This window comes from Salmo salar, chromosome 04 (genome assembly GCF_965601325.2).
Source record: "Salmo salar chromosome 04, fSalSal1, whole genome shotgun sequence".
NCBI classification, from domain to species: Eukaryota; Metazoa; Chordata; class Actinopteri; order Salmoniformes; family Salmonidae; genus Salmo; species Salmo salar.
The window spans coordinates 92,679,107-92,694,820 of record NC_138294.1 but is presented as its reverse complement, the minus strand read 5'-3'; the positions used below and the strand labels follow the sequence as shown (position 1 = coordinate 92,694,820).

The window sequence follows — 15,714 nt, the reverse complement described above, 5'->3', positions numbered from 1 at the left end:
TTTTAATTAAAGACTAACAATGCCCGGTGCTTAATTATTAATAAATCTGCTGTGTTTTGACCCCGTTACATTTTTTTCTTAATAACATATTGATGCGAAATGACATAAGTAAGAGAGAAGCCTCACTTTGGGAATATTCCTATAAAAAAAAAACATATCTTTATAACCTCTACCTTGCTGAAGAGGAATCCGTTGTTGTTCGGGACGCTGTCCTTCTCGTCAGCGAGGGTGATGAGTGGACCCATGTTCCCATCATCCTCCATGGTGCCAGGCCCCGCCCCCGCCGTGTCATCTTTAGGCACCAGGTTACTGTGGTCGCCATTCAGCTTCCGCACCACGACACAGTAGGCGCTGTCCAGCAGGGAGTCTACCTCCACCAGGGGCCCGTTCCCCATCCTCCCTCCTCCTATCCCTCCTCCACCCAGTCCCTCCATCCTTCCTCCTCCTATCCCTCCAATCCCTCCTCCTATCCCTCCAATCCCTCCTCCTATCCCTCCAATCCCTCCTCCTATCCCTCCAATCCCTCCTCCACCCAGTCCCTCCATCCCTCCTCTTCCCACAGTCCCTTCCGGGGACAGATCCAGGTCGTCTAGTTTGACCTCCGTAGCCTCCACCTTCTCCGCCTTGATATCCACCAGGAGGTCAAGAACTTCGACCCTTTCCCCTGACCCCTGTTCCCCAGGGGTCAACGCCTCCCCGTTGGGTCCTTTCATCTCCACCCCTCCCTCAGCGAGCAGGTTCCTGGAATCCACTCCTCCTCCCTCTCCGTACTCGGCCTCGCTTTCTGGGGTCTGCGTCTGTGAGTGGTCGTCCAGCTCGCGGATCTCCAGGTTGCCGTTGACGACGGGGGCGGGCGTGGCCGAGAGACCGGAGATGGTGGAGACAGAACCTTTCTTTCCCTTCTTGATGTTCTCCTCCTCCTGTCGCTGGTACTCCTCGTACATCTTAGCCAGGTACTCCTTATGGGCCTCGTACGTTACCTATGGAAGAGACATGATCAATAACTAATAATCAATAACATCTTAGCCAGAGTTAGCACACGCACAAGGGCAAATTCTGAATTGAATTGAATTCAAACAATGAATTTGAATTACATTTAAAATAGGCCACACCCTGCAGGAAGCATCATCTGAATTGAATTTGAAGGAAGTAGAATTTAAATCAAACCAATTCAACTGAGAAATGAAAAATGAATGTCTGGCGCATTTAAAAAATATTTTATCAAAAGGATATATGACTTAGAATACAGATACCATTTCAAATATTACTTTGATAATAACTCAAAGATGTCAAAAAAAAAAAAAAAATTCTTTGTCATGAGATTGTTCCCTTCCATACAGCAATGTTTGATCTAATGCATTCTGGGAAATGTATTTTTTTTTCTTCTGATATTTAAAAACATATAAGGGCATTATGAATTATTATAGACAACCCACAACATGATCTTAGAATTTTTCAAATTGTTTTAGGAGAATGAGTTTTAAAAATCAAATGTTTCCTCATTATGCTACATGGTATAAAACCATACATTATGTCAAAATAAGCATGTCTATGGGTAAGGAGAAGAACGAATAAGACATTTAGAATTTCACTGCATTTTATTGAATAAAATTCTACTTCCTTTAATTACATTTACATGTTAGTCATTTAGCAGGCCCTCTTATCCAGGCCCTCTTATCCAGGCCCTCTTATCCAGGCCCTCTTATCCAGGCCCTCTTATCCAAGCCCTCTTATCCAAGCCCTCTTATCCAGGCCCTCTTATCCAGGCCCTCTTATCCAAGCCCTCTTATCCAAGCCCTCTTATCCAGGCCCTCTTATCCAGGCCTTCTTATCCAGGCCCTCTTATCCAGGCCCTCTTATCCAGGCCCTCTTATCCAGGCCCTCTTATCCAGGCCCTCTTATCCAGGCCCTCTTATCCAGGCCCTCTTATCCAGGCCCTCTTATCCAGGCCCTCTTATCCAGGCCCTCTTATCCAGGCCCTCTTATCCAAGCCCTCTTATCCAGGCCCTCTTATCCAGGCCCTCTTATCCAAGCCCTCTTATCCAGGCCCTCTTATCCAGGCCCTCTTATCCAGGCCCTCTTATCCAGGCCCTCTTATCCAGGCCTCTTATCCAGGCCCTCTTATCCAGGCCCTCTTATCCAGGCCCTCTTATCCAGGCCCTCTTATCCAGGCCCTCTTATCCAGGCCCTCTTATCCATGTACTCTTATCCACAGCGACTTACAGTTAGGGCATTCATCTTAAGATAGTCAAGTGAGACGACCACATGCTGTATCACAGTCACAGTAAGTTCACGTTTCCTCAAAGTATCAGAAAAGTCCAAGCTTGTTGGGGGGGGGGGGGGGGGGGTCTGTGGGATTATTTAAGATACTGTTTGAAGAGGTAGGTTTTCAGATGTTTTCAGAAGATGGGCAGGGACTCTGCCATTCTAGCTTCAAGGGGAAGCTGGTTCCACCGTTAGGGTGTCAGGACAAAGTAGAGCTTGGTCTGGGCTGAGCTGCCCTCCTTTAGAGGTGGGAGGGCCAAGAGAACAGAGGTGTGCTCGGGTTGGGGGGTAGGGTTTGATCATAGCCTGAAGGTATGGCGAGGGGCAGTTCCTCTTGCTTTTCCGTAGGTACGCACCGTGACCTAGTAGTGGATGTGAACTTCAACTGGAAGCCAGTGGAGTGTGAGGAGGAGTGGGGTGACATGGGAGAACTTGGGAAGGTTGAACACCAGGCAGGTCGCATCATTCTGGATAAGTTGCAGGATGTTTGATGGCACAACCCGGGAACCGAGTTGCAGTAGTCCAGACGGGAGACGACAAGCGCCTGGACAAGGACCCGAAGCCACTTCCTGTGTGAGGAAAGGTCGTACTCTATGGATGCAGGAGCGAGTCACTGCTGATGTTGGCAGAGAATGACAGGCTGTTTGTTGTCCAGGGTCACGCCAAGGTTCTTTGCACTCTGGGAGGAGTTTTAAATGTAGATATTTAGGGGGCAGCTTTAACATTGCAGATAGATGGTAGGTTCTACCAATGTCATTATTTTCAGCATTTTCAATCCCACATATATATTTATAATTACATTTTTTCTAACCCTACCTCACCTCCCCTAATTAGAGTAAACTAATGGACCAAAAATACGTAGGCTTCTATTTCCAGTTTATACATACTATACATTTTACATTAATTATCTATTTATTTATCCCACCTTTCAGTTACCCTCAACCCCTCCCATCGTGTCTCTAAAAATCATCCAGTCTTGACTTATACTTGCCAAATATATTTTTTTAAACTGTGCTGTGATGTTTCACAAAAGTTCCTGAAACTTTCTATTCTCATAATTTCCATAGATTGTAAATGAAAGATGAACACATTTACTAAAAGTAACCTTATATCATTGATCGACTGACCATCACTAGTCACTCAGCAGTGCTATTTGCAAAGATAGTTTTAAGAAAAATGTTATGATTCTTCAGCTATTCCTGAACCTGCGATCCAAAAACAAAACGACAGTACATATGAGCAGTACCAAAACAACTGATGAAATTATTCTGCATCTTCGCAGGTAAAATGTTCAGAGCTGATTGGTTGTAATTCCCCCCCCCCCCCCCCCCCCCCCCCTATATACAGTAGATAACATTCTATTGGTTGAAAGAATTTTGTATAATTGTTTAAATGGAAAAACAGTACGTTTTGAATCCAGCGTTGTTTTGCGTATTAGTTTATTAACATGGAATCGGCACATCATCAATCTCTTCACAGCTATTTATCAACCTGTATGGCACAGCTGTCAATTTTTGGTCTTTAAATGAAACTGGTATACTTTTTTAACCAATTTTGGTCTTTAATGGAAGGCCGACATACAAGTACCATACCTTCTTCCCCTTCTACTGGCCTCCTCCATTTTTTGTGGTAATGCTGCAACCAGTTGGTTGTCATTTTGGATAGAGCAGACATTTCCATATATTTTTCTTAGCTGCATATGTGACATAACTCCACCAGTCCTATTTATCATACCATTTACAAAGATTATAACGTTAAAAAAAAAACTATTCTAAAAAAAACTATTGTTTCTTTTTTTGCAATTTATGATATTTGAGTTTAAAAATAATATTTGTTGTAATATTTGTTCTGTCTTTTATGGTGGATTAGACTGAAATTGCAACCAGCTTTCTATGGCTTGTCTTAAAAATAGTGATATTTTTGGAGATTATTTCATCTTTAAATAACCGTAAATGAGAAGTTGTAATCTGAATAAATGGAAAAATGTAATTTTTGAGCACAGGGTGAGAGAGGCAGTTCAGGATATAAGTATAATTTTTGTATGACTGAAGCCTTTAGTGAGAGGTTCCATCGAGTTCCATCGGGTCTTGAAGCGGGCAGGCCTTCCCTGAGAGGAAGAGCAGCTCCGTCTTGTTGAGGTTGAGCTTGAGGTGGTGGGCCGACATCCAAACAGAGATGCGTGACCCCAACTCGGTGTCAGAAGGGGGGAAGGAGAAGAGTAGTTGAGTGTCATCCGCATAGAAATGATAGGAGAGACCATGTGAGGATATGACAGAGCTGAGTGACTTGGTCTATAGAGAGAAGAGGAGAGGTCCATCCTCATAGCAGTGATAGGAGAGACCATGTGAGGATATGACAGAGCAGAGTGACTTGGTCTATAGAGAGAAGAGGAGAGGTCCATCCTCATAGCAGTGATAGGAGAGACCATGTGAGGATATGACAGAGCTGAGTGACTTGGTGTATAGACAGAAGAGGAGAGGGCCTAGAACTGAGGCCTGGGGGACACCAGTAGTGAGAGTACATGGTGCAGACACAGATCCTCTCCACACCACCTGGTAGGAGCGACCAGCCAGGGAGGATGCAATCCAAGAGTGAGCAGAACCCGAGACGCCAAATCCTGAGAGGGTGGACAGAAGGATCTGACGATTCACGGTGTCAAAGGCAGCGGATAGATCTAGGAGGATGAGAACAGAGTCAGCTTTGGCAGTGCGGAGAGAGCCTCTGTGACACAGAGAAGAGCAGTCTCGGTTCAGTGACCCGTCTTGAAGCCTGATTGGTTTAGGGTCCAGGAGATGGTTCTGAGAGAGATACCGAGAGAGAGTTTTTTTCAGAGGATGGAACGCTCAAGTGTTTTGGAAAGAAAAAAAAGAAGGGATGTAGTTTTTGTAAGTCAGAGGTGTTGAAAGTCGGTTTCTTGAGGAAGGACATCTTGAAGTCAGAGGGGAGGTAGCCAGTGGTCAGGGAGGAGTTGATGAGGGAAGTGAGGAATGGGAGAAGGTCTCCAGAGATGGTCTGGAGAAGGGAGGAGGAGATGGGGTCGAGCGGGCAGGTTGTCGCGCGGCCAGACCTTGCTAGTCGCAGGGTGTCATCGGGAGAAAGAGGTTAAGGCGTAGGGTAGTTCTGTGCGAGTGGGACCAGTGGACTCAATAGGCTGAGTGAATGAGTGGGACCAGTGGACTCAATAGGCTGAGTGAATGAGTGGGACCAGTGGACTCAATAGGCTGAGTGAATGAGTGGGACCAGTGGACTCAATAGGCTGAGTGAATGAGTGGGACCAGTGGACTCAATAGGCTGAGTGAATGAGTGGGACCAGTGGACTCAAAAGGCTGAGTGAATGAGTGGGACCAGTGGACTCAATAGGCTGAGTGAATGAGTGGGACCAGTGGACTCAATAGGCTGAGTGAAGGAGTGGGACCAGTGGACTCAATAGGCTGAGTGAATGAGTGGGACCAGTGGACTCAATAAGCTGAGTGAATGAGTGGGACCAGTGGACTCAATAGGCTGAGTGAATGAGTGGGACCAGTGGACTCAATAAGCTGAGTGAATGAGGAGCGGATATCATCAATCTTCTTTTCAAAGTGGTTGACAGAGCTGTCCGCAGAGAGGGAGGAGGGAGGGGGAGGGGAGAGGAGGGAAGGGAGGAGGGAGGGAGGGGGGAGGAGGGAGGAGGGAGGGGGAGGGAGGAGGGAGGAGGGAGGAGGGAGGGGAGAGGAGGGAGGGGGAGGGAGGAGGGAGGAGGAGGGAGGGGGGAGGAGGGAGGAAGGAAGGAGGGGAGAAGGTAGAAAAGAGTTCCAAATTCAATTTAAATACTGCTTCCTGTGGGACGTGGCCAATTCAAATACTGCTTCCTGTGGGACGTGGCCAATTCAAATACTGCTTCCTGTGGGACCCACCCTCCCCCCACACAAACACACACACACACACACACACACACACACACACACACACACACACACACACACCAACTCCTAGACAGTGTGTGTTACCTTGGAGTGAGCGATGGACAGCGTATCCACCCAGACCCTCCATCCCCCCCACTCATACTTGATGGCGTGGTACAGCAGGATCCTGAAGATGTTATACACCATCTCTGCTATCTTCTGTTCCTCTGGGCTCTTAGGGTTGATGTAACCCAGACTGAACATCCAGTCCTGCCAGACTGAACACTGTAACAGACAGCTAGAGACGGACAATATATCATCAATAATATTCCTACTGTGATCAATAACACTGTAACAGACAGCTACAGTCGGACAATATATCATCAATAATATTCATACTGTGATCAATAATGCTGTCAGGTTTGATATAACCCAGACTGACATCTAGAGATGGACAAGATAACACATCAACTATTCATAGGGTGTGGGGTGTGTGTGTGGTGTGTGTGTGTGTGTGTGTGTGTGTGTGTGTGTGTGTGGTGTGTGGTGTGTGTGTGTCCTCACCGCCTGTTCTCTCGGCTGCTGCTGAACAGTCTGATCATGTCAGACAGGAACAGTGTCTTGACCTCCATCAGTTCAGGACTGGGACTACAGCTCTTCAGCAAGGTTGATACCACCTTCAGTATCACTGACAGAGGGAGGGGGGAGAGGCAGAGAGAGGAGAGGAGGGAGGAGGGGGACAGGAGGGGGGAGAGAGGAGAGGAGGGAGAGGAGAGGAGAGGAGGGAGGGAGGAGGGGGGAGAGGGAGAGAGAGGAGAGGAGGGAGGAGGGGGACAGGAGGGGGGAGAGGGAGAGAGAGGAGAGGAGGGAGGAGGGGGACAGGAGGGGGGAGAGAGGAGAGGAGAGGAGAGGAGAGGAGAGGAGAGGAGAGGAGAGGAGAGGAGAGGAGAGGAGAGGAGAGGAGAGGAGAGGAGGAGAGAGGAGAGGAGGGAGAGAGAGGAGTGGAAGGAAGAGGAGGGAGGGGGGGAGAGGAGGGAGAGAGGGGAGAGGGAGGAGGGAGGAGAGAGGAGAGAGGAGAGGAGGGAGAGAGAGGAGTGGAAGGAAGAGGAGGGAGGGGGGGAGAGGAGGGAGAGAGGAGAGAGAGAGGAGAGGGAGGGAGGAATAGGAGAGGAGGGAGGAGGAGGGAGAGAGAGAAGAGGGAGGAGGGAGAGAGAGGAGAGGGAGGAGGGAGAGAGAGGAGAGGAGAGAGAGGAGAGGAGAGGGAGGGAGGGAGGGAGGGAGGGAGGGAGGGAGGGAGGAGGGGGGAGGGAGAGGAGGGAGGAGGGGGGAAGGAGAAGAGGGAGAGAAGGGGGAGGGAGGAGGGGGGGAAGGAGAAGAGGGAGAGAAGGGGGAGGGAGGAGGGAGAAGAGGGAGAGAGGGGGGAGGAGGGAGAAGAAGGAGAGAGAGGGGAGGAGGGAGGAAGGAGGGAGAGAGGAGGGGGGAGGAGGGAGAGAGAGGAGAGGGAGGAAGAGGAGAGGAGGGAAGAGGGGGAGAGGAGGGAGAGAGAGGAGAGGGAGGAAGAGGAGGGAAGAGGGGGAGAGGAGGGAGAGAGAGGAGAGGGAGGAGGCAGGAGGGGGGAGGGAGAAGAGGGAGAGAGAGGAGAGGGAGGAGGCAGGAGGGGGGAGGGAGAAGAGGGAGAGAGAGGAGAGGGAGGAGGCAGGAGGGGGGAGGGAGAAGAGGGAGAGAGGGGGGAGGAAGAGGAGAGGAGGGGGGAGGAAGAGGAGAGGAGGGGGGAGGGAGAAGAGGAAGAGAGGGGGAAGTTGTTACCACCTTCAGACTAATAGCACAGAGAAACAGATACTGTATCTTAATTTGATCATCCTGTTGTTGCACAGCAGAAAACACACTTGTAGTGTATTCAATAGGTCAGTCCATTTCTTCACGGCACAGACCCTTTAAAGTGCACCTGTTTTTCCACATGGACCCTTTTAAGAGCGACACACACAACACGTTCTGAGCCCATACCATCCGCAGTAGAGCTCTGCTGCTGAACCGAGTCCGACAACCCTGACATTACACATCGAGTTATACGTGTTTATTCATCACTAACTAGGCTACGGGCAGGGCTCAGGTATTACTAAATGAATCACTAACATTTTGAAGCTGAGCTCGTGCTCTGCTGCTGCAGCTCAGTCATATCTGACTGAGATCATATCACGGTGGCAGAAGTGCTTCAACTTCCTCAACTATATAACGGGAGACATTATGTCACAGAAGACAATAATATGTAGAGTTTAGGGTGATGAAAAGTAGCTAACAGCTAACTGCTCTCTCATGTTAACAGCTAACTGCTCTCTCATGTTAACAGCTAACTGCTCTCTCATGTTAACAGCTAACTGCTCTCTCATGTTAACAGCTAACAGCTAACTGCTCTCTCATGTTAACAGCTAACTGCTCTCTCATGTTAACAGCTAACTGCTCTCTCATGTTAACAGCTAACTGCTAACTGCTCTCTCATGTTAACAGCTAACTGCTCTCTCATGTTAACAGCTAACAGCTAACTGCTCTCTCATGTTAACAGCTAACTGCTCTCTCATGTTAACAGCTAACTGCTCTCTCATGTTAACAGCTAACTGCTAACTGCTCTCTCATGTTAACAGCTAACAGCTAACAGCTCTCTCATGTTAACAGCTAACTGCTCTCTCATGTTAACAGCTAACAGCTAACTGCTCTCTCATGTTAACAGCTAACAGCTAACAGCTCTCTCATGTTAACAGCTAACAGCTCTCTCATGTTAACAGCTAACAGCTAACTGCTCTCTCATGTTAACAGCTAACAGCTCTCTCATGTTAACAGCTAACAGCTAACAGCTCTCTCATGTTAACAGCTAACTGCTCTCTCATGTTAACAGCTAACAGCTAACAGCTCTCTCATGTTAACAGCTAACAGCTCTCTCATGTTAACAGCTAACAGCTCTCTCATGTTAACAGCTAACAGCTCTCTCATGTTAACAGCTAACAGCTAACTGCTCTCTCATGTTAACAGCTAACAGCTAACAGCTCTCTCATGTTAACATCTAACTGCTCTCTCATGTCATTGAGCAGACGCAAACAAAGCCGTTGCTATGGATACTCACAGACGTAAAGTGCCGTGAGCAGAGTGCATGCAGAGAGACAAAGTTATTTCTGATTTTGGGGTTTTTCCTTAAATTTGTCAGAAGGAATCGGGGCTGGGTCAGGTGGGGCCTGAATGTCGTGGGCATGGGTAGGGCTCAGGCTTAAAATCCACACCCATGCAGGAATCTGGAGTGCACTTGGTATTAGTAGCACTGTCTGTCTCTATTGTGATGTACAATGGTAGAGCTGTCTGTCTCTATGGTAGAGCTGTCTGTCTCTATGGTAGAGCTGTCTGTCTCTATGGTAGAGCTGTCTGTCTCTATGGTAGAGCTGTCTGTCTCTATGGTAGAGCTGTCTGCCTAGCTAATTTCCGATTTATACGAAATTGTTTGACCACAGAGGTAGCAAGACTGTACTTCAAATCGATGATACTCCCCCACTTAACATACTGCTTGACTAGTTGGGCCCAAGCTTGTTGTACAACATTAAAACCCATTCAGTCTGTCTACAAACAGGCTCTCAAAGCGCTCGATAGGAAGCCCAATAGCCATCATCACTGTTACATCCTCAGAAAGCATGAGCTCCTGAGTTGGAAAAATCTTGTGCAATACACCGACGCATGTCTTGTATTCCAGATCCTAAATGTCCTGGCTCCCTCTCCACTCAGTATTTTAGTTAAACAGAAAACCCAAACATATGGCAGCAGATCCACAAGGTCTGCCATGAGAGGTGACTGTATAGTTCCCTTAAGGAAAAGCACCTTTAGTAAATCTGCTTTCTCTGTGAGAGCTTCCCATGTCTGGAATACACTGCCATCAGACACACATACCTGCACCACCTATCACACTTTCACAAAATGCATGAAGACATGGCTAAAGGTCAATCAGATTTGTGAACATAATCCCTAGCTGTGTATTGCCGCTTTCCATGTTGTCTGTTGTCTGGAGCTTGTGAGGTGTGGAAACACTTTGTTGCTTTTATGGATTTTGTCTTGTTGCTTTTTGTTCTATGTTGCTCTGTCTGTATGCTATGTCTTGCTTGTCCTATGTTGCTCTGTCTGTATGCTACATCTTGCTTGTCCTATGTTGCTCTGTCTGTATGCTACATCTTGCTTGTCCTATGTTGCTCTGTCTGTATGCTACATCTTGCTTGTTCTATGTTGCTCTGTCTGTATGCTATGTCTAGCTTGTCCTATGTTGCTCTGTCTGTATGCTACATCTTGCTTGTCCTATGTTGCTCTGTCTGTATGCTACATCTTGCTTGTCCTATGTTGCTCTGTCTGTATGCTACATCTTGCTTGTCCTATGTTGCTCTGTCTGTATGCTACATCTTGCTTGTCCTATGTTGCTCTGTCTGTATGCTACATCTTGCTTGTCCTATGTTGCTCTGTCTGTATGCTATGTCTTGCTTGTCCTATGTTACTCTGTCTGTATGCTATGTCTTGCTTGTCCTATGTTGCTCTGTCTGTATGCTACGTCTTGCTTGTCCTATGTTGCTCTGTCTGTATGCTACATCTTGCTTGTCCTATGTTGCTCTGTCTGTATGCTACATCTTGCTTGTCCTATGTTGCTCTGTCTGTATGCTATGTCTTGCTTGTCCTATGTTACTCTGTCTGTTTGCTATGTCTTGCTTGTCCTATGTTGCTCTGTCTGTATGCTACGTCTTGCTTGTCCTATGTTGCTCTGTCTGTATGCTACATCTTGCTTGTCCTATGTTACTCTGCGTGTGCTCACTGTTCAATGATTGTCTATATTGTAATTGTTTTTAATAACCTGCCCAGGGACTGCGGTTGAAAATTAGCTGGCTGGCTAAAACCGGCACTTTTACTGAAACGTCGATTAATGTGCACTGTCCCTGTAAAAATAAAATAAACTCAAACTCAATGGTAGAGCTGCCTGTCTCTATGGTAGAGCTGTCTGTCTCTATGGTAGAGCTGCCTGTCTCTATGGTAGAGCTGTCTGTCTCTATGGTAGAGCTGCCTGTCTCTATGGTAGAGCTGTCTGTCTCTATGGTAGAGCTGCCTGTCTCTATGGTAGAGCTGTCTGTCTCTATGGTAGAGCTGTCTGTCTCTATGGTAGAGCTGTCTGTCTCTATGGTAGAGCTGCCTGTCTCTATGGTAGAGCTGTCTGTCTCTATGGTAGAGCTGTCTGTCTCTATGGTAGAGCTGCCTGTCTCTATGGTAGAGCTGTCTGTCTCTATGGTAGAGCTGTCTGTCTCTATGGTAGAGCTGCCTGTCTCTATGGTAGCAGCTGCCTGTCTCTATGGTAGAGCTGTCTGTCTCTATGGTAGAGCTGCCTGTCTCTATGGTAGAGCTGTCTGTCTCTATGGTAGCAGCTTTGAGCAATAATTTTTAAGGAAAACTTACAGAAATGTCAACCATAAACACAATCCCAGACGCTTCTTAGTATTTATGCTAACTTAGTTATGCTAACGTCATGTAGCTAACCAAAATAATGTTTACAATTCCATGGCTGAATGACTCTAGATCCAACTAACTTCCCTGAATTATTTTAGTCAGAACAGGACATCCATTCTTTTTACAACTGTTTTTGATGTAGTTTTCAGGTCAAAAGGTTTAAACGAATGATCCCAATTCTAGTTTGAGACTAGACGATTTAGAATAACATGGATCAGTAGACTAGACTAGACGATGTAGAATAACATGGATCAGTAGACTAGACTAGACGATGTAGAAGAACATGGATCAGTAGACTAGACTAGACTAGATGATGTAGAATAATATGGATCAGTAGACTAGACTAGACTGGTTGATGTAGAAGAACATGGATCAGTAGACTAGACTAGACTGGTTGATGTAGAATAATATGGATCAGTAGCCTAGACTAGACTGGTTGATGTAGAAGAACATGGATCAGTAGACTAGACTAGACGATTTAGAATAACATGGATCAGTAGACTAGACTAGACTGGTTGATGTAGAATAATCATGGATCAGTAGACTAGACTAGACTAGTTGATGTAGAATAACATGGATCAGTAGACTAGACTAGTGATGTAGAAGAACATGGATCAGTAGACTAGACTAGACTAGTTGATGTAGAATAACATGGATCAGTAGACTAGACTGGTTGATGTAGAAGAACATGGATCAGTAGCCTAGACTAGACTAGTTGATGTAGAAGAACATGGATCAGTAGACTAGACTAGACTGGTTGATGTAGAATAATATGGATCAGTAGACTAGACTAGACTGGTTGATGTAGAATAACATGGATCAGTAGACTAGACTAGACTAGTTGATGTAGAATAACATGGATCAGTAGACTAGACTAGACTAGTTGATGTAGAAGAACATGGATCAGTAGCCTAGACTAGACTAGTTGATGTAGAATAATATGGATCAGTAGACTAGACTAGACTAGTTGATGTAGAAGAACATGGATCAGTAGACTAGACTAGACTAGATGATTTAGAATAACATGGATCAGTAGACTAGACTAGACTGGTTGATGTAGAAGAACATGGATCAGTAGCCTAGACTAGACTGGTTGATGTAGAAGAACATGGATCAGTAGACTAGACTGGTTGATGTAGAATAACATGGATCAGTAGACTAGACTAGACTAGTTGATGTAGAATAACATGGATCAGTAGACTAGACTAGTTGATGTAGAATAATATGGATCAGTAGACTAGACTAGACTGGTTGATGTAGAATAATATGGATCAGTAGACTAGACTAGACTGGTTGATGTATGATATTGAACTCTGACCTGTGGTTATTGTCTTCAGTGGAATTCAGAACATTGTTAGACAGGTTTAAATGCTCATTGTTCTTTGTATCCATAGAAACAGGTTTTTTTCTTCCTATTGTCAATCCTCCAATCAGAAACTGGGAGAACACTCATTGAGAATGCCTGAAGCTTTAACAGTGTGTGTGTGTGTGTGTGTGTGTGTGTGTGTGTGTGTGTGTGTGTGTGTGTGTGTGTGTGTGGTGTGTGTGTGTGTGTGTGTGTGTGTGTGTGTGTGTGTGTGTGTGTGTGTGTGTGTGTGTGTGAACGCAAGTGTTAAAACTTCCATAACATTTAGAATAGGGAGTCGGCCTTCTGAAACATTGGGATCATTAATAGCTGTATGTTACAGTGACATTTGTGTTGTTATGGTGATAATACCATTAAAACATTCCAATACAGATAATTTTGTGTTGTTATGGTGATAATACCATTAAAAGATTCCAATACAGATTATTTTGTGTTGTTATGGTGATAATACCATTAAAACATTCCAATACAGATAATTTTGTGTTGTTATGGTGATAATACCATTAAAACATTCCAATACAGATAATTTTGTGTTGTTATGGTGATAATACCATTAAAACATTCCAATACAGATTATTTTGTGTTGTTATGGTGATAATACCATTAAAACATTCCAATACAGATTATTTTGTGTTGTTATGGTGATAATACCATTAAAACATTCCAATACAGATTATTTTGTGTTGTTATGGTGATAATACCATTAAAACATTCCAATACAGATTATTTTGTGTTGTTATGGTGATAATACCATTAAAACATTCCAATACAGACTATTTTGTGTTGTTATGGTGATAATACCATTAAAACATTCCAATACAGATTATTTTGTGTTGTTATGGTGATAATACCATTAAAACACTCCAATACAGATTATTTTGTGTTGTTATGGTGATAATTCCATTAAAACATTCCAATACAGATTATTTTGTGTTGTTATGGTGATAATACCATTAAAACATTCCAATACAGATTATTTTGTGTTGTTATGGTGATAATACCATTAAAACACTCCAATACAGATTATTTGTGTTGTTATGGTGATAATACCATTAAAACACTCCAATACAGATAATTTTGTGTTGTTATGGTGATAATACCATTAAAACATTCTGAAACAAATGACGTTGTGTTTCTGTCCCTTACAATAGAAACATAGTATGCCTATACCTTAATGCACTGCTTTTTAAATTGACATTTGTTTATTTAGGGACAAATTTGAAACAAATCTACAATTGTCATTAATCGCAATTAATCGATGGCGTCAACACAATTCATTATTTTAATAATTTGGCAGCCCTAGTATTCAAGTTTCTAAAAAGGTTGATTTGCCTTTTAACGAAAAATGTATCAACCCCTTACAAAACATTTCCATTAATTATAATCAGATTTCCTGTTGCTGCAGGATCATTCTGCTGCTGTAGCTAACTGGTTCAAATTAAGATTCTACATCTGTACTGGTCAGATATCTGGACAGACAGACAGACAGACAGACAGACAGACAGACAGACAGACAGACAGACAGACAGACAGACAGACAGACAGACAGACAGACAGACAGACAGACAGACAGACAGTGGGAGAGAAGGTGGAGAAGAGTGGACTTACTGGGGTTCTGTATCTTGACGGTGGAGTCAGGTTCTGGGTGGGGCTTGTGGACTACCTGGGTACACACCTGTTCTGTCAGAATCTACAGGGGAGGAGAGTGACAGGTGTCAATCAAACATGACAGGTGTCAATCAAACTTCACCAACACAATGCACATCGTTTTCAGATATCCAGGAAAAGGTTTATATACAGGTAAATAAGAAGTTACTGTGATGACATACCTTGCAGTGTGTGTGTGAGTGTGTGAGTGTGTAAGTGAGTCAGTGAGTGTGTGAGTGTTACCTACCTCGTAGTGTTATCTTCCTCGTAGTGTTAACTACCTCGTAAAGTGTTTCCTACCTCGTAGAGTGTTCCTACCTCGTAGAGTGTGTTACCTACCTCGTAGAGAGTGTCTCCTACCTCGTAGTGTGTTTCCTACCTCGTAGTGTGTTACCTACCTCGTAGAGTGTGTTAAGTGTGTTACCTACCTCGTAGAGTGTGTTACCTACCTCGTAGGGAGTGTTTCCTACCTCGTAGGGAGTGTTTCCTACCTCGTAGGGAGTGTTTCCTACCTCATAGAGTGTTTCCTACCTCATAGAGTGTTTCCTACCTCGTAGAGTGTGTTCACCTACCTCGTAGAGTGTGTTACCTACCACGTAGGGAGTGTTTCCTACCTCGTAAGGAGTGTTTCCTACCTCGTAGGGAGTGTTTCCTGGAGTGTTTCCTACCTCGTAGGGAGTGTTTCCTACCTCGTAGGGTGTGTTCCTGGAGTGTTCCTCCTCGTAGGGAGTGTTTCCTACCTCGTAGGGAGTGTTTCCTACCTCGTAGGGAGTGTTTCCTGGAGTGTTTCCTACCTCGTAGGGAGTGTTTCCTACCTCGTAGGGAGTGTTTCCTGGAGTGTTTCCTACCTCGTAGGGAGTGTTTCCTACCTCGTAGGGAGTGTTTCCTACCTCGTAGGGAGTGTTTCCTACCTCATAGAGAGTGTTTCCTACCTCGTAGAGAGTGTTTAACCTACCTCGTAGTGTTTCCTACCTCGTAGTGTTTCCTACCTCGTAGAGCGTGTTGTAGGTGGTGACGCTGACGGTGTTGGTGTGGATCATCAGC

General features: G+C 45.1%; 1 protein-coding gene across 1 annotated transcript in view; it reads right to left on the bottom strand.

Moving 5' to 3' along the window:
* The window catches only part of LOC106574788 (neurobeachin), a 293,517-nt gene that overhangs the window by 105,658 nt on the left and 172,145 nt on the right, over window positions 1–15,714 (bottom strand). The window contains 5 exon segments of the mRNA XM_082974820.1: window positions 174–980; window positions 6,252–6,444; window positions 6,711–6,834; window positions 14,632–14,713; window positions 15,660–15,714. The exon segment at window positions 15,660–15,714 is cut by the window's right edge and continues 54 nt beyond it. Coding sequence (XP_082830946.1) covers window positions 174–980; window positions 6,252–6,444; window positions 6,711–6,834; window positions 14,632–14,713; window positions 15,660–15,714 — 1,261 coding nt within the window.